At 35.2% G+C, this 19,191-nt stretch overlaps 1 protein-coding gene across 3 annotated transcripts in view; it reads right to left on the reverse strand.

The window, feature by feature from the left end:
- LOC138705204 (cyclin-dependent kinase 2-like) overlaps positions 1-19,191 on the reverse strand; it is a 64,684-nt gene that overhangs the window by 11,721 nt on the left and 33,772 nt on the right. For all 3 annotated transcript variants that reach the window (XM_069833950.1, XM_069833961.1, XM_069833971.1), the window contains 3 exons: positions 17,283-17,478; positions 7,318-7,590; positions 3,617-3,820 (listed from right to left, as the gene is read on the reverse strand). In XM_069833950.1, coding sequence (XP_069690051.1) covers positions 3,617-3,820; positions 7,318-7,590; positions 17,283-17,478 — 673 coding nt within the window. The remainder of the gene's footprint in view (positions 1-3,616; positions 3,821-7,317; positions 7,591-17,282; positions 17,479-19,191) is intronic.

Below are 19,191 nucleotides of genomic sequence, written 5' to 3' on the forward strand. Positions count from 1 at the left end.
GGGAGAGAGAGGGGGGGGAGTTAGAGAAAGGGAGAGAGAGGGAGAGAGAGAGGGAGGGAGAGAGAGAGAAAGGAAAAGGCCTGGCTCTGTCAGGGCTGAGGCAGAATAGTCCACCAGTCAGCATCAATTCACGAATACCACTATTTGTCACAATTGGAACAATAATCACATCGTACAATGGGTCAATGTAAACCTTAGTGCAACAATCCATCCTGGTTGCAACCACGTACTCGGTATTATACACCAACTAACTTCTGAATTGTGAACTGTTTCTTTAACATCAAAGCATAAGTTAATTTTAAGTCTTAAGACCATTCAATTTCTCTTCAACTATATCTTCTCATGTTTAAATCTTTATTTTAGTCATCTTATAAGCAGGTCTTCTTCCTTTACAATAATATAATTCAATTTCAGAATTCTGGAGTTGTTCAATCCTCTGAGATGTGATCATTGTTGCATATACAGTGAAATGCCGCTATTATGAATGCCGCAATTACGAATTTTTCAGAATAACGAAATCATTTTTTAGTTTCAGCCATTTTACTATTAATTTACATGTTAAAAATGTTCAGTTTAAAGAACACATTAAATAACGAACTGTTCAGTTTAACATAATAATAATTCATCCCGCTACAAAAAAAATGTTATTTTAACGAACTTAGGTCTAATAAGCAAATAAAAATTATTTAAAATAAATTCGAAAGGAAATCAAATAAACGAGTTATCACTAGGCATCGGTCATCCTTGGTTTCAGCGAGTTTTATGAATGACCTTCTGTTGTTGTTTTCTAATGCCAGGCATTTGACAAAAGTCATTTGACCTCTTGCACTCGAATATTTTTTAAAGATATTATCATGGCCAGCCACTGAAGCACAGATTTTGAGGTGTTCCGAATCCATTTCTTGGTTTGAGTTGCACAATGGGCAATGCACTTCTGTAGATGCGATTTTTGTGGTTTGAATTTAATTTAAATGAAACAGTTTAATAAAATCGAAGCAGACAGAGGAGAGAAGAAAAGCGAAGTTGCAAGAAAATATGGCATAAGTGCATCTACATCTTCACCATTTCTCAAAGACAGTAAAAATTGAGAAAAGTATTGAATCTGATGCCATTGGACCTCAAAGAAAGAAGAAGTCAAACTGTTAAAATAATACGTGTTACCACAGTCTAGTATATACAGTCACGAAGCTCAATACGTAGTAAATATGCATACATAGATAGTTGCTAACCACTAGGATCGCTAATATTGCCTCATTACAGACAATGCGAAATAGTACCGGCACAGTCTATTGTTCTTAGCACCCTCACAACTCAAGCTTCGTGACTGTATATACTACTCTGTGGTATTACTGTATCAATCTCAAAGATAATATTTCGAGTGATTGATTCAGAACCCAATCTCGTAGATTGTAATATTTCAAGAAATCGATTAGACAAGATGGCTGTAAATGTAACAACACCTAACCTATATAACCCTACATACTTTTTACTTTGTAGAACTTAATTTTTGGTCCTAACAAGGCCATGATGAATGAAAAATATTGTAAAATATGCAAAAATAATAACTATTCAGTTGTCGAACATGCATAATTATCATTAGGGCTATGGTACCGATTCTTATTGAAGTTGCAATATAATATAGATATATCTACAGTACTTATAACCTAATCCAGGTACTGTATCTATTATTCAATAATATGGGACACAATTTGTAAGCAAATTTAATGAATTTTCGGTTTAACGAACCTATAACGAAAATAATTATGGGAAATACGTGTTATTATTCGGTTGAGAAGCTCTTATCATCCAGTCTGCTGTCCAAAAATCTGAAAATTAGAATTTATAAAAGTTATATTACCAGTTGTTTTGTATGGTTGTGAAACTTGGACTCTCACTCTGAGAGAGGAACATAGGTTAAGGGCGTTTGAGAATAAGGTGCTTAGGAAAATATTTGGGGTTAAGCGGGATGAAGTTACAGGAGAATGGAGAAAGTTACACAACACAGAACTGAACGCATTGTATTCTTCACCTGACATAATTAGGAACATTAAATCCAGACGTTTGAGATGGGCAGGGCATGTAGCACGTATGGGCGAATCCAGAAATGCATATAGAGTGTTAGTTGGGAGACCGGAGGGAAAAAGACCTTTAGGGAGGCCGAGACGTAGATGGGAGGATAATATTAAAATGGATTTGAGGGAGGTGGGATATGATGATAGAGACTGGATTAATCTCGCACAGGATAGGGACCGATGGCGGGCTTATGTGAGGGTGGCAATGAACCTTCGGGTTCCTTAAAAGCCATTTGTAAGTAAGTAAGTATAAGGAAAATAATTGCAGTATCCCTTCGAGTTCGATATACTGGCATTTCACTGTAGTTGACTAAATTTCCGTTCAAATTTAATTTTGGGTAAGTATTCAATAGTTGGTTTTTCAAAATTTATCAAACTTTTTTTTTTTTTTTTTTTTTTTACAGATGAGATCCCACCTCATTTTGCAAAATACTATCTCCACCAAAATAAATAAATAAGTAAATAAATAAATAAATATAATAAATAAATGAATAAATACATAAATAAATACATACTTACTGGCTTTTAAGGAACCCGGAGGTTCATTGCTGCCTTCACATAAGCCCGCCATTGCTTCCTATCCTGAGCAAGATTAATCCAGTCTCTATCATCATATCCCACCTCCCTCAAATCCATTTTAATATTATCTTCCCATCTACGTCTCGGCCTCCCCGAAGGTCTTTTCCCCTCTGGTCTCCCAACTAACACTCTATATGTTTTTCTGGATTCGCCCATACGTGCTACATGCCCTGCCCATCTCAAACGTCTGGATTTAATGTTCCTAATTATGTCAGGTGAAGAATACAATGCGTGCAAGTTCTGTGTTGTGTAACTTTCTCCATTCTCTTATGACTTCATCTCTTTTAGCCCCAAATATTTTCCTAAGAACCTTATTCTCAAAAACCCTCAATCTCTGTTCCTCTCTCAAAGTGAGAGTCCAAGTTTCACAACCATACAGAACAACCGGTAATATAACTGTTTTACAAATTCTAACTTTCAGATTTTTCGACAGCAGACTGGATGATAAAAGTTTCTCAACCGAATAATAACAGGCATTTCCCATATTTATTCTGTGTTTAATTTCCTCCAGAGTATCATTTATATTTGTTACTGTTGCTCCCAGATATTTGAGGTTCTCCACCTCTTCAAAAGATAAATTTCCAATTTTTATATTTCCATTTCGTACAATATTCTGGTCACGAGACATAATCATATACTTTGTCTTTTCGGGATTTACTTCCAAACCTATCTCTTTACTTCCTTCCAGTAAAATTCCCGTGTTTTCCCTAATCGTTTGTGGATTTTCTCCTAACATATTCACATCATCCGCATAGACAAGCAGCTGATGTAACCCGTTCAATTCCAAACCCTTTCTGTTATCCTGGACTTTCCTAATGGCATACTCTAGAGCAAAGTTAAAAAGTAAAGGTGATAGTGCATCTCCTTGCTTTAGCCAACAGTGAATTGGAAACGCAGATAGATAGATACATAAATAAATAAATACTAAAATTTATTCCCTGAGAAATTTTAATGTGTTTCCTCACCAAAAAAAGATCCTTGCCCACAGTGTCTAGCATGGGCACAACTTCTGACATGTCCTGGGCCTCCCAACGGGGAAACATGCTTTTGTAGTCCGGCAGGCTTGACACACCAGGCCACACATCCTCATCAGGGGTGCCTAGTGTCCGAAAAATCCTAAATAGCTGGTCAATCTCAGAGTCTCCTGGAAATAGTGCTCGGCGTGTCAGCTGAAAGGAAAAGACAACCTATATAGACATGAAGGGAAGGTTGCAAATCATGTTGATGCAGATGATCTAAATCAATAAATTGATTCACCATCTTTAAATCTAGTAATGAAGTCTATCAAAACTTCAGACTCACATTGAGATATGGACCTGTATTATTTTCGCTTTCAATTTTCCATTTTGTACGATTTTAACCTAAAAGCACCAAAAAAACAAAGAAATGCAACCCGCAAACATAACAGTGCCCAAAGGCAAACAAATGCAATGCAAAAATATAGAATACATTTGTTTCAATGTAGAACAGAGTAAGTGTAGTCATTTTTAGTCATTCTGTTATCTTGGAAGCGGTATGGATGCTTTCCTTTCATCACAGATTTCACCCTGGTTAAATGAGGTGTCAGCTATGTATTAATAAATAACCGCACAGAAATTATATTTTAACTGTGGTATCGTAACTCATGATTACTATATTTTTAACCGAAAATGATGCACTTCACCACTGCGTTCTTCTTTTCTAAATCCCTCTTCAATCAAGTTCCTACAATGCAAATCGAGCCCTCAGGTATAATTCCCTGTAAAGTTGATTTGAATAATTTCGAGGAAAAAATTGTTCCGGGGCCGGGTATCGAACCCGGGACCTTTGGTTAAACGTACCAATGCTCTACAAACTGAGCTACCTGGGAACTCTACCAGACATCAATCCAATTTTTCCTTCTATATCCACAGACCTCAAAATGGGCTGACAACTGCCAAGCCTGAGAGCTCGATTTGCATAATACACGTCACTAAGTCACACAGAGTTAGTGTGCACTCAATGTTGGTTGCTTGACGATTGTCAGCGCACTTTGAGGTCTGTGGATATAGAGGGAAAAACTGGATCGGTGCATGGTAGAGTTCCCAGGTAGCTGAGTTGGTAGAGCATTGCTACATTTAACCAAAGGTCCTGGTTCGATATCTGGCCCCGGAACAATTTTTCCCTCGAAATTATTCAAGTTCCTGCAATGTTTGCCTTGAAAGATATCGTCTAATGCAGACAATGTAAGGATATTTTAACAATAACTTGATTTCAAGTTTTCTTCAGTGACAAATCAGTATCTTCAGTTGGTGAAGAAACCAGTCAGCATGTCAGAATAAAGGAGAAGCATATCACCCCGATTTTGGCAAGCAGATAGTGAAGCAACCAAATTCAGGGATGGTCTGGAATGTGTTTTCTTGGAATCGTTGTTAACATTTACACTTTGTGGAAGGAACTATGACACATGAGCAATATATCACAGTACTCAGAACCAGGTTATTATCTCAATTATAGAAATGGTTTAGTGAAAATGAATGCATCTTTATGCAAGATGGAGCTCCATGCCACAAAGCAAAAAAGTGATGGAATTTTTACGAGAAACAATGTAGAAGTACTTGATTGGCCTGGAAACAATCCCGACATGAATTCCTTAGAAAATGTATGGGCTATAGCAAAGGACAAAACCCGTAAAATCTATGTAACAACAATGGCTTGACAGAAAAACTCATTAAATTTGGTTTCATGATGATGAAATAAAAGATGTGTAAAATGATAATAATTGAGGTCTTGTTCAGTTGAATCAAGTCACTTACCAAAGTTAAGGGGCTGCATACAAAGTATTGTCATGAATGTAATACCGTATTTGCTCGCGTAATTTGCGCACTTTTTAATTAACTTTGGCCACTGAAAAATTGGGGTGCGTAAAATATGCGGATTTTTCAAATAAGAGGTCCTGTTCTGAGTTATCTCAATTTTCTATACCGGTAACTTGCCTCTACCAAGGACAAGCATTGTTAAAGTAGCGGGACTTTGGGGTTTCTTTCTGAAGCAGGTACTTCAGTTGCTGGTGAATGACCTACGATGGACTGTAGGGAAGGAAAATCCCTATTACAGTGAAAAAAAAATATGTACGTAATCCCTACTACACTGAAAAAAATATGTACGTAAAATGAGTGCGCAAAATACACGGAGCAAAAATAAAGTTCAAAATAATCCCTTAAAAATTAGGGTGCGCAAAATACGCGGGGGCGCAAATTACGCGAGCAAATACGGTATTATTTGTAACATGGTAAATGCAATTATATCATCGAAACTTTAAAAATGATTTTAAAATACGATATGTTTACTCTAATAACATTGAACAACAAGAATTTTGCTCCGACTTAAAACAATGTGTCCCTTATGGTTTGCTGTTCGCTGAATCAGAAAATGCATCTCTTTTCTTCGTATTACATAAGGTTTTTAAGATATACTATGATTTCACTTTTCGATCAGCACTCCTCCAGTAAACATCTGACACAGGTTGGAGGTATAAACCGAAAAAAAAGCTAATGTATTTTATGAGTTTATGACTTATTTCCGGTTTCTTACGGTTGTTGGCAAGTTATTTAGTACTTCTAATAAATAAATAGTTATTGGTCCCTTCTATTAAGAAATTTCATAACAGTTCAAAGTGAGGTCTATGCAATGAACAAACAAGAGTGTGGTTTTCAGTATTTAAAAGAAAAGTTTACCAGTTTGAGTGAAGGCAAATTAAAAGAGGGCATTTTCATCGGTCCACAAATTCACAAAGTAATGGCTGACCCTTTGTTTGAGCAAAAGCTTTCCGTTACAGAAAGAATGGCATGGCGTGTTTTCAAAGAAGTTTTCTCAAATTTCCTTGGAAATTCTAGGGCAGACAACTACATAGAACTTGTTATGGAAGCCATGTTAAGTGCATATGACAAAATGGAGTGTAATATGTCCCTCAAAATATACATTTTACATTCTTATTTGGATTTCTTTCCTCCTAACTTTGGAGCAGTAAGCGACGAGCATGGGGAAAGATTTCATAAAGAAATATCTGAAATGGAAAGGCACGATAAAGGAAGATCATCATCCAACATGCTTGCAGACTATTGTTGGTTGCTTGTAAAATACAGTCTCGGGTCTAGTTATAAACAGAAGTTATCCAGAAAATTATTTTAAATGAAATTTTTCTCATTATAAGCATGACAATTTTTTCTTGTTGTGTTTTAAACTATGTAACGTCATTTTTGTATCCAGTACACATTCTTCAAGTATTATGAGGCATTTTGAATCCATAGTGTGTCGTAATTTTATCAGTAGCAGTGAAAAATTAAAAACAAATAAGTTTTGTCATAAAAAATTCAATTCATTTTCCCCGAAAAATGGTGTGTGATGGGGCAATTTGGATTTTAAATTCAGATTTAGGGCACACATATTAGTAATATTCACCTATTTTTATTTCTGAGCGAGACAAAAAGTAAAAATTTGTTGTTCAGTGTAATTTGTCAAGTCTGTACTCTGTGTTATACCCTTCCTATAGACCAAGTCATCCCTGATTAATGGCTTTTGCACAGGACTTCAAAAGGAAGGACATATTATTGGCATTAATTTTCGCATTTATGGAAGAAAAAAGTCATTTATAGGATTACAAAGCTCTCAAGTCATGCTTTGAATACGATCAACGTCTTTCTCTCACCATCTCAGCAAATATACAGCCCAGGCTCCAGACGTCAACAGACGTGGAGTAGAACTTGCTTCCCAGCAGGATTTCAGGAGCACGGTACCACAGAGTCACGACCTCATGTGTGTATGTGCGCACAGGCATGCCAAATGCACGCGCCAAACCAAAGTCTGCAATTTTGATGTAACCTCGTCTGTCAATCAGCAGGTTCTGAGGCTTCAGGTCCCTATGCAGAACTCTGTGTACATGGCAGTACGACACCCCCTTGAGAAGCTGGTGCAGATAGCTCTGCAACAAAGTGAGAGAGAGCGAGAGACAACAAATCAGTATAGAGAATGAATACCACACAAAAATACACAAAGAAGTGGGAGAAGTGGAAGAGAAAGATAGAAAAAAATAAATAAAACAGGAGGATGACAGTAACATAACATATGGAGGCACAGGCATAGCTCAGTTGCTAAGGCACTTACCTGCCGATCCGGAGTTGCGCTCTGGCACAGGTTCGATCCCCGCTTGGACTTATTACCCAGTTGGGTTTTTTCTCTGGTTTTCCCCAACCATCAGGCGAATGTCAGGTATTGATATTGCCACTCCCATCGATACTAAATAAGTAGTGAAGGAGAGACTGAGCAAGGAATATAAAAAATAGAGAAATGAAGAGAAAATGGCGAAAAGAAGAAAAGGAAAGGAAAAAAAAAGACAAATGGTAAAGAATAATGAATTTTTTACTTGGTTATTTAACGACGCTATATCAACTACGAGGTTATTTAGCGTCGATGGAATTGGTGATAGCGATATATTTGGCAAGATGAAGCCGAGGATTCGCCATGGATTACCTGACATTTGCCTTACAGTTGGGAAAAACCTCGAAAAAACTCAACCAGGTAATCAGCCCAAGCAGGAATCGAACCCGTGCCCGAGCACAACTTCAAATCAGCAGGCAAGCGCCTTAACCGACCGAGCTATGCCGGTGGCTAGAATGGAAGTGAGGAATTACTAAGTACGTTTTAGTTTCTGGCACGTTCGAGATACTTATTAATATTAAAAATTATTATTATTATTATTATTGGTTTGCAGTTATCTTATTAAAGAAAAGCTTGTCGCATAATAATTATGTTTAAAGTAAAGTTACCAGATTTTTTTCACAATTTCCGGTGACATATCGATGCATAAAGACACACCTTAACATATCTGTTAGTTTCCTGTTCACTTATATTGTTTTTACACAATTTAAAGAATTAAAATACTTTACTCATTCTATTTACAGACTAAACTATTGTTTTTTAGGAGAGTGAATTTTTTAAGCAGGTTTTCTCTATATCACAATTTTTCAGCAAATTCCTGACAGGTGATGTTGACAATTTCTAAACTCATTCTGGATTTTTGGGATGTCCACATCATGTTCACTGAAGAAATATTTCCAGGACAGACAGACAGTTCAATCAACTTCTGAAGTTGTGCGCAAGGAATAGTTTTCTCAGAAAAAATATATGAAAATTTTACTCAATTTTGAGCAATGAATAGCATTTTCTTCATTCCACTTTGCTATTTCTCTGAAGTCACATATTTGTTCATTAAGAAATTTCATCAAATTATTTTCATCCAGTCAATATGAGTACATTTGAAGAAAATGTCCTCTCTCTTCAAGTTCTTCTTTCTAGAGGAGGTCGCAGTAATACAAGTACATTTCGTAGATATCTTATCTTGTGAATGAATAATATAGGCACTGGGATATTCAACATCATTTGTATAAAATTCATGAGACACACTAAGCTTTCCATTGTGAAATAAGAGCCACTTCTTCTATAAAGATGTCCAAAAGTTGCTTAATTGATGGCAGAATAAATATATCTTCTTTCCTGGAGTTCAGTTTTTTTTATTAACTTCGATAATAATGGAAGATCCAACTGCAGTTACGTTCTGACCTCCAGTTTTAATTATGCAATGAAGAATTGAGGAGCGTTTTTTCAAAACTCGATATATGCAAAAACAAGCTTTTTCAGAAAATGCGTTTTTTGTTTTTTTTTGACAAGAATTATTTATTTTAAAATATGTGTATTTCAGCACATGTAATTCAATGAATAAATGAACAAGATGGCGTAATTAAAATTGTTACAGTCTATTGTTTACTATTTGAAATCAAATGTCAATTTATGAAGGTTTTTTCAAAAGTCGATAAATGATAAGTAGTGAGTGGAAGATGTTCATGTAATCCTGTTTCTTTTGTCTATTTTTATGTTTTTTTTTGCATAAATTCCAGTATTTATTGATTTTTGACATACACTTTTACATTATTTATTTTAGATGCACAATAATGGATACATTGAACTAACAATATATTACATAAAGTAAACTGAATAACATTTTTATGTAATTTAATTTTAATTTAACATTTTTTTCTTTATATTGTTACATAATTTATTTTAGATACACAATAATGCATACATTAAACTAAACAATATGTATCATGAAGTTGCTAAACTGTATAACATTTTTTTTACCTAATTTAAACTTATTTGAACATTATTTTTTTTTTTTTTACTTTCAGTTGCTTTCTAGCACATCTTTGTAGAAATCCCTTGCATCGTCAGTTATTTCGAAGTACTTGAGTAAAGCTGCAACATCATTTTTCTTCTCTTTGCTCAATGCACTTTTCTTTGGGAGAACTGTCGAATTTAACATCATCTGATGGCAAGATTTGTTTTTCAAAACTTCAACTTGAACTGGATCTCCAAAATAAGTGCTTGTTACTGAAATTTCAACTTTATCCAGATTCTTTTTATACATAATTACACGCTGACTATTCATCTTAAATGGCAGTTTTGATCGTAGTACTTTCTTTGAGCTTTCCTTGAGGTTTCTGATTTTCCAGTCTTTGTTTAGCACTTTCAAAGTCCCATGTTCCTCTAATAAGTCGTAATATTCCTTGGGTGAAGTGATGGTGTCCTGCCGCCTGTAACTTTTTTCTATCCTGCCGAACACTCTGTCCGGAGCTATATAATTATGTCCCCGGACAGGAAAGAAGTGTACAATAATGCTAAATTTCTTGCTTCTTTCCAAGAATGCAGTTAGTGTAGCCATCATGACACTGTTTTTATTCTGGCTGCTACAGGAGTCTGAGAACAGATGAATCGTACTGGCCCCTCCATTTTTCACTTTATTTTCCAGGTCACACATAAAATCCAACAAAGCTGAAGCAACTTGGTTACACCCTCTTGTGGACTCTGTTTCAAACCATGTGTAAAAAGTAATGTCCTCTTTCCTCTGCTTTTCTGAATGGATCATGATGCATAGATTGTATAGCGATATTTGCCTAGAATAAAACACTTCACTAACAGATAGCTTTGGTAACGGCTGATTTTTCTGCATGTTGAAGCAAATTTTTATGATATCTGCATTATCATCTTTCATTATTTTGTAAAATTGCTTCGCACGAAGTTTATGTAATCTGTAGTTTGTCCTTAATTCATTCTTTTTTTCCAAATCCTGTTCTGCTTTTATCTTTAGTAGATTCATTTTGCTAGTTGAGCAAGTATCGGTATGGGGAGTCTTAAATGACAAGTTGAAACATTTATAGAAAATTCGTTTGGACAACGAGCAGAGATTAAAAAATGAAGCATTCCGGTTTGCACAAAAAAAGTTCCACATTTTATTGACTGAAAATGAGAAGGTAAGTACCCCCTCTTAGACTTTCCCCTACCATGATGACTTTCTCTACATTTGTCGCTTTTTATATCATTTTTAATGGCAAGAGTGAGTTCTTTATGTTTTTCTCCTGCTCTATTCCCTCCACGCATTTCTTTTGGCACTTTTCCCGTTTCATGAAACCTGTTAGCCAGGTAAGACAATCTGTCCTTTGACATACCAGAAACAGCTTGAAAAGCTGCAGCACAAACAGGCAATAATGTACCATTCTTCTTTCTGATGGTATATTTTACTGAAACTCTTCTTCCGCTTGGCATTTTCAGTAGCTACTATTCTGCGTTTAGCAGTACAAATTTCCATAAACTTTAACAGAAATTTATCTTGGTCTGTTTTGTTTAGAGATGCGACATGATGATGAAATGTGGTGATGTCATTATAGCACAGCTCAGCAGCTTCACAATTTTTCTTTCCTTTGGTATTTGTAGCTAACTTCTGAAGTCCATGACTGCAATTTATTTGTGGTTCCTCTTTAGTTTCGCAGATCTTTCTTTTTGGCTGACTCTCCTTGCATCTTGATCTTCTTCCTAAGAAACATTCTTCAACATGTATATCAGTTTCAGAATCCTCCGACGAAATATTCATAATGAAAACTCAGTTTATTAACACAGGAAAAACACCACTATTCACAATGAAAACCTCTCAAAGAATGAAACTGAAACTTGTCAACAACCCAGTGAGAACAAGAGTCACTTTCTGCCAGTTCGTAGAAATAATTAATTAGCATCTGTGCGAAGTTGAATGAAATGTAAGGTATAAAATTATTACAATGGAAATACTTCTTCCTTACTTACTGCATTTATCGACTTCTGCTTTATCTATTCCTGATCATTTATCGAGTTTTGAAAAAATCTTCATAGTTTCCCTATTTATAAGGCAAATATCGTCTTTAGAGAGAAATGATTGTATGGGATCATGAAGGTCATATAGGTTATATGGATGGTGTAACTCAATTTTTCAAATTTTGCATTTATCGAGTTTTGAAAAAATGCTCCTCAATTTATTTTGGAATGTGACAGCATAGATTTTGTTAATTTTTTGTATATTTGTACCATACCATAAGATATAAAAAAAAATATTGTTTTTTTTTAATTTCAACCAACTATTTTTTTTATACTTTTTAAACTGTAAAAAAAAAAAAAAAAAAAAAAAAACATAATTTGCTAACCACCATAAATATAAATGCCATTATTAGAAAACTATATTAGTTACAGATCTGAGACAGGTGTCATTTCAAAGCATATGAACAGGACTTTATTTGATATACGACATGACAATTGAGGATTTTTTTTTTTCGAAATACACTGCTCATTTTTATAAATTTTGAGTTTTCACACAAACGGATTTTTTTTTTAAATTTGCTCCCAAAGGTACATGAATTCTATCACTCAGTCCAAATATTACGGTGATACCTAATGGTGTCATGCAAAACTTAAATTTTCTTCTTAGCAGTCCATTTCATGTAGATTACAGTTTGGAAAGGAGAAGACGTGTCACTTGCATAACAATATACTTGAAAAGAAATTCCTGCTGAGAATATAGAGCTTCCGGGTCGTAGTCATATTAAGAATATGTAGACACAGTTGCAGCTTTAAGCCACTTAAATGCCTCTTTGAGGTCCCTTGGTCAATCTCTAGTGTATAAGAAGAAATGGAGTTCTAAGAAGTATTGCAAACAAAAGATGGAGATGATTGAAAGGACCTACAAAGAGTTATTGTTTACTTATGGAGATGATTCAGATGGGGAAAATCATCATAGTTATCATTTAGAAATGGTTCAGCAACTGAAAGAAAAATGTTAAACATCAAGTAAAAATGAAACGCTCAAGATTTTAACAGTTTTTACCAAAAAGCTAGTCCTACAAGAAAATTGAACATGAATTTGGAGTAACTACAATGCAAGGGAAAAAAAAAAAAAGTAAAGTAAAGTAAAAGAAAAAAGGAATTTCGTCATCAGATTCCAAAACTGGAAAAGCTTTATCTGATGATACAGTCAACTTAGTACAGTTATTTTACTGCAGTGATGAAGTCAGCAGGCAAATGCCAGGGAAGAAAGACTATATTTCAATCAAAGACAAGGATGGTTGTAGAACTCATGTCCATAAGTGTCTGATTCTTGCTAATCTCTTGAGAAATTTACAGAGTTAAGAACAAGGAATTCCTTTATACCAGGAGCTAGTGAGACTCGCTTTGTGTGTGTGTTTTTGTAAGTGTACATGCATATGTGGGTGCGTATGTGTGCATGCGCACTCAACGCATCAGAATGTAAAGCTCATGATTGATGGTGCTAACTTATGGAAAATAACCCTGCAAGAAAAATGAGGGAGGGGGAAGGAGGGGGAGGAAGGGAGGGAGAGATCTAGCTCTCGGCATGGTTGAGAAATGAAAAACAAATTTTGCCTGGGGCCCTCTATCAGGGATAGAGCTCTTTTGCATAACAAATCTATATCACGATAAGGATTTTGTGGCCAAGAAACCAATGGACAATGGGTCTGAAGGTAACTAACATTCTTAGAATTAACTTCTTTTAGAAGGGAATGAAGCTAGAAGTCTAATGCAATAGAATTATAGCACATACCTAACCCTGTCACTGAATGAGCTTCAGATAAAATTTACTGGTCACTCCACGTCCATGAAGTTTCCTGTTCTGCAGAGAGTTGTCCTTGCAACCTTTTGACACCACAGAGTGCAAGACGAAAGCAAATAAGAAATTTCTGATAATCAGACACAGGAAAAAATCTAGGTGAAACTAGCGTTGAGTTAGTTCCGGTGATTTTGGAAGTAAAATGTTTGAATTTGTAAGGAACTTTTAGTGGAAATGGATTTGAAAAGATAAGGATTTTATAGGGAAATATTTGAAGAAAAGTAAATTGTTCGCAAATTAAGTAAATTACGTATTAAATGAGAGGTACGTGGTAATGGAAATGCAAATGTTGCGGTTTCTAGTGAAGGAAACAAACATACGAATGATACAATGTAATGTGAAAAATGCAAAATGTGTATTTTTTTCAATAACCCGTGAAAAGTAATCAAGCACAACAAATAATAATGAAATAATCACACAGTTTTCATAATGTAACTTCGTTTGTACGTCCACCATTATACTAGCTACTGACATCACTAAAATAAAATTCACAGCTTTGTCCAGCACTGCACTTAATCACCATCATCTTCACGTACACTGCTGGAATACAGAGTCTTGACGTCTTATATAATAACATAGAACGATCGGTGCATCGTGAGCAATCCTGATTGCATATGTAAGTATTCACAAAAGTGATTACTCAGGTCGTCCTTGCGCATGCCTCCCCAAGAAGGACATGTCTAAGTGCATGCCAAGCACTTTCGACTAGATTGGTGCAAGCACTCAATGTCGGATCCACGAAGTTGAGACTTTGATTCACTGTCATGTGCCGAAAATTTTGAACGGCCAGGCCTTTATAACCTTTCTTGCAGTCCGTCATTGTGGTTTGGGCGGTGCCATGCTTCCAGAAAAGACTAACGTAAGGTATCTTTGTCCTGCTTGCTATTCTGAAAAATCTCCAATGACACTTCCTTTGTCTCATAGTCTATCATATCCAAAACCCAACAACCCTCAACAAGATAAATGATCTCAAATTTTCTACACCTTATCTTACATTTATCAACTTCTACTACATGATTGGGCCCTGTAATTCTTGTAGCGGTGATCCATGCAGTCAGAAGGAAAAAAAAAAAAAAGTAAGAAACTCCACCGAAAATATTCAGAAAATAACCTAATCTAACACAAGGTAAGGTAGAGTAGAGTAGAGTAAGGTAAGGTAAGCTAACCTAACATAAAGTAAGCTAATCTAACCTAACCTAGCTTCTGGTGATTGAGAGATAAGCCCAAGCTGACACTCCCTCCACAGTGAACACTTACTCTAACTGACTTGTCTTCCAGTATAGGTATTCGGTTCAATTACAGTAAACAAAAACATTTCTCACAGACCAGTCATGTGCACAGAAGGGTTATAAAACCTAGATCAAAATCGCAAGGTACAATATCTCAGTAATCATGTTGCCAAAAATGTCATCTTCTAAGGCAAGTTTGATTTGACAATGACTACAAGATTCCCATCAACACAACAGAAAGAAAAATCATTTATTGCCAAGCTTGCAATATGGGGAAGTTATGGTTCGAAAATGGTCCAAGCACCATACAACGATGACGATAAAGCTTGCAATAAAGAGGTGAGTTAATAGATGTTGGAATAATTCATAATAATAAAGGGAAAAAATGGAACTCTCTGCATCATAATCCACAGTTAATTTAATTCCTGATTTACCACGAAAATAGTCTGTAGCTGCATTTAGATTGGCAACAGGCCATGATTGTTTGGCCAAACACCTGCATAGAATTGGAATATATCAGTCCCCTAACTGCCCATTGTGCAACTCAAACTAAGAAATGGATTCAGAACACCTCAGAATCTAATGACTTTATTGTCAAACGCCTGGCATTAGAAAACAACAACTTCAACTTTAAGTTTTTTTAATATGCATGCATTTAAAGCATGTAGACTATGGTTTGCCAGACAAAAAAAAATTAGCTACAACAAATATTTTACGTCCGACATAGAAATATTTTCTTAATCAAGACCTATACCTCAGCTAAATTTAACCAATATAAAAGGTAACTGTTTTATTGTTGTCTTTACTTTCAGCTGTAAAGTAAAGAATCGCACTTTTTGCAGCATGTTCAGAAAGCTAAACATTAAAAATGATGTTCAGAAAAAAGTTAACATGAAAATGTCTCTTCTCATCCAGTCTGCGTTATTTTCAAAGAATGATTTTAACAGATATTTGCTGAGACATGGTTGCTGTGAATAACCCATTCAATGCACTGAAGAATGCCGAGTTTCTTCACAAGTACCGCCTTTGTACCATACCATCAGAATCCATGTTGAGAAAGAATTACATGGATTCCACATATAAAGACTATGTCAAGATGGTGATGCTCACATGCTCTCAGTAGATGAGACAACAAACTGCTTATGTTACTACAGGATCCATTAAATCATTGGAAAACTAGATCCTACACTTTCTCAGGTTTACTTGATCTGCAGCAAATAGCTAAGACCAATCAGCAGACAGTTGCCCAGTTCGTAACCAATACAACGAAAGTTATCTTTCCCAACAGGATGGAAATTAAGTACTGTTAATATGTTCACACCCATGCAATGAACCATGCAACTGCAGTTTCCTAAAATAAATGACTCAATTCTACTGCAAAGAGACTTAAAGGAGAGTACAAATTTTCCCTGAGCCTGTCCTCCTGTGCTGGAGGACCTGCCTCAAGGCTATTGCGTAATACAGTGATCATCTAAATTAAGTGACAGGCATTATTAGTATTTTCTCTTCTGAAGACAAAGCAGGAGATGCTAAGGATCTTCTTAAGGAGATTTCATTCATAAGGAGGTAGCTTATCTTATATTAGGTCATATTTCACACTCTTCTAGTGCATGTTAAGAAAAAAACAGCACCTAGTCTAGTTCGAGAAAAAGTACACAAAAAAAACTAGAAAACGCCCTGAACTTATTTATCTGACTGCAACAGTGAATATTTTTGTCCAGGAAACAAACTGGAAAAATGTGACTTCCCAGTAAAAACAATTTTAACACTGAAGTATGCTCTTGTGACTGCTGTAGACACTGGATTTCCTTTTTCCATTTGCAAGCTTGTGGAAAAATTACTGTGTATTGTAAGTGCAATTATGAAAAGTAAATGTGAAAATGAATTAATTTTAATGTAAATTTAGAGAATAAAGCAGGGCTTTAGTTTTTCGTTGTTGTGTTGTTCCATTTCATTTTTAGTAAAACACTGTATAGACACCTAAATAAATACATTATTGTATAAGGCAATTTCTAAAAGACAAGATTTTTTATAAGACACTTTATACTTGATTAACATATACATACATACAGTACATACATAAGTGTTCTGTCCAAGGAAGGGAGGAAGGAAGGAAGGAAGGAAGCTTTATTAATTTTAAGCAAAATTCAATGAAAAAGATTATTTTCAATATGATTTTTAGAGTAAATTTTTTTATATTTGAAGCCTATTTAATAATTTATTAAGCCTATTTTAGGCACCTTAAATTTAATTTTTAGAGCCTAGAAACCTGAAATCTACTGATGACAGAAAACATAAAAAGAGAAGATTAGGATGATGATGCTTTGATATGAACATATGTGAAAGCATTAGTAAATATGAAAGGATTGAAGATGACAAAGTGAGGGAAAATGAAAATAACCTCACCTTGACAAGAGATTGTGGTAAAGTAATTTTTATTGAGTCCAGGTACTTCTTCAAATCTTGCATGAGGAACTCAAACACAAGGTACAGCTTCTTGTTGGAGTGGACCACATCGAGGAGCCTCACAACGTTTGGGTGGTCAAGTTCCTTGAGCAGTGAGATCTCACGAATAGCAGTGGATGGAACACCCTCCGCTTCCCTGTAGCATCAAGCCACAAATGAGTACACATAGCATTTCCAGATTTCATGCAGAGAAGGCTGTACAAACCTGTGTTAGTTGCTGTAGCAGATGTTAAGGCCACCGCGAACTAAGCTGAATCATGTGGTGCTACGCATCTCAGACACGACGTGGCAACCTCACGAGTCAGCTCTGCTCAGGGCAGGTTAGTGTAGCAGCTCATGCAGTCCAAGAGTTAGTAACATGCCCTTCCATACACCATTCAGTGATAAACTTCTAAATAAAAAACATCTAATATGAACAGATTTTACACAATTTCTTCAGCTCTCCTATGCAAAGTAATCTTAAATTCACTATCAATTTGCTTCACCAGAGATCTGGTGCGCTAATAATATTTCAAGTTGTTGCCCAGTAATCATAATTCAATTCTCCTAAGTCCCTACTGAACATTACCCGAAAAGCTTTCTCCTAATTAAATGCTGCAATTCCCAATTGTTACAGATATGCAAGACCCGAATTTTGACAAAAAGTGAAATTTTTATTTTTACCGTTTTTCGGTAGTTTAATACAGTATGTGTAGAATGATATTTTATGCTCGACCATGCCGAAATGTAGTAATTATACACCTGGTAGCAGTCCTTTAATGCATGTCATTAAAGTACACCTATTCATTAAAGTTCAGGTTTTCGATTATTTTCGGATATGCAATCGAAAGACGAGGGAAACGTCACGGAGGCTGGAAATCCAATACTGTCGCAGAAGGTTATGTTCTGTTACTATAATAATTAGCGTTAATTGTAAATAATATTCAAATAAATTCAATTTGTCATCTCGTTTTTCAATGTCTAAATCAATTTCAAGGTTATATCAAGATTAATGTTTATTTTACTCTCTAGATTATATCAAGGTCAATGACATTTGTGTCTCAGAAAAAAAAATCAATACTTTCGCATCTGCGCACATCTCACAATTTACGAGATATTGCACAAGGTCAGTTCCGCTCCGCAGTCAGATAAGAATAACATGAATACTTATGAATAATTTCAAGTTAGAAATATGGTCGAGCATAAAAAGTCATATGAAACTTGCCTATAATGGAAATATGGTAATTAAGATGTTCATATGAAAATTATGAAACTCACTTGCGCTCATTTCATAAACATACTCGCGTCTTAATTACTACCATTATAGGCTCGTTGCATAATGTACTATTATTTCTTCTAATTGTCAGCTTTTAGCCCATCTTCAGCAAAAATATTGTAGTAATTCTCAATGCAAAAAATGTTATTAATGAAAAATTTTTTCTTGCCAAACGTTCAGTGGAATTTTAAATTTATTTAGCTGGTTGTATACATAAAAGTATGTTACATATGTCCTATTTTTTCTACATTTGTATCTTTTATCACTTCTGAGAAAAGTGTACCCAAAATTGAGGAATTTAACATTGCAAGATATGGAAACTTTTGACATTTTTCTGCACTTTCTTATTTTTGTGACATTGGTGCATTTTTCTCACAAAGTATTCTACCTAGAAGGCTAAAATTCTTAATGCAAAAAATGTTATCAATGAATTTTCTTTTGCCAACCGCTCAGTGGAATTTTGAATTTATTGAACCAGTTGTATACATAAAGGTATGTTACATATGCCCTATTTTTTTTCTACACTTGTATCTTTTATAACTTCTGAGAAAAGTGCACCCAAAATTGAGGAATTTAACGTTGTAAGATATGGAA

This window comes from Periplaneta americana, chromosome 1, assembly GCF_040183065.1.
Source record: "Periplaneta americana isolate PAMFEO1 chromosome 1, P.americana_PAMFEO1_priV1, whole genome shotgun sequence".
NCBI classification, from domain to species: domain Eukaryota; kingdom Metazoa; phylum Arthropoda; class Insecta; order Blattodea; family Blattidae; genus Periplaneta; species Periplaneta americana.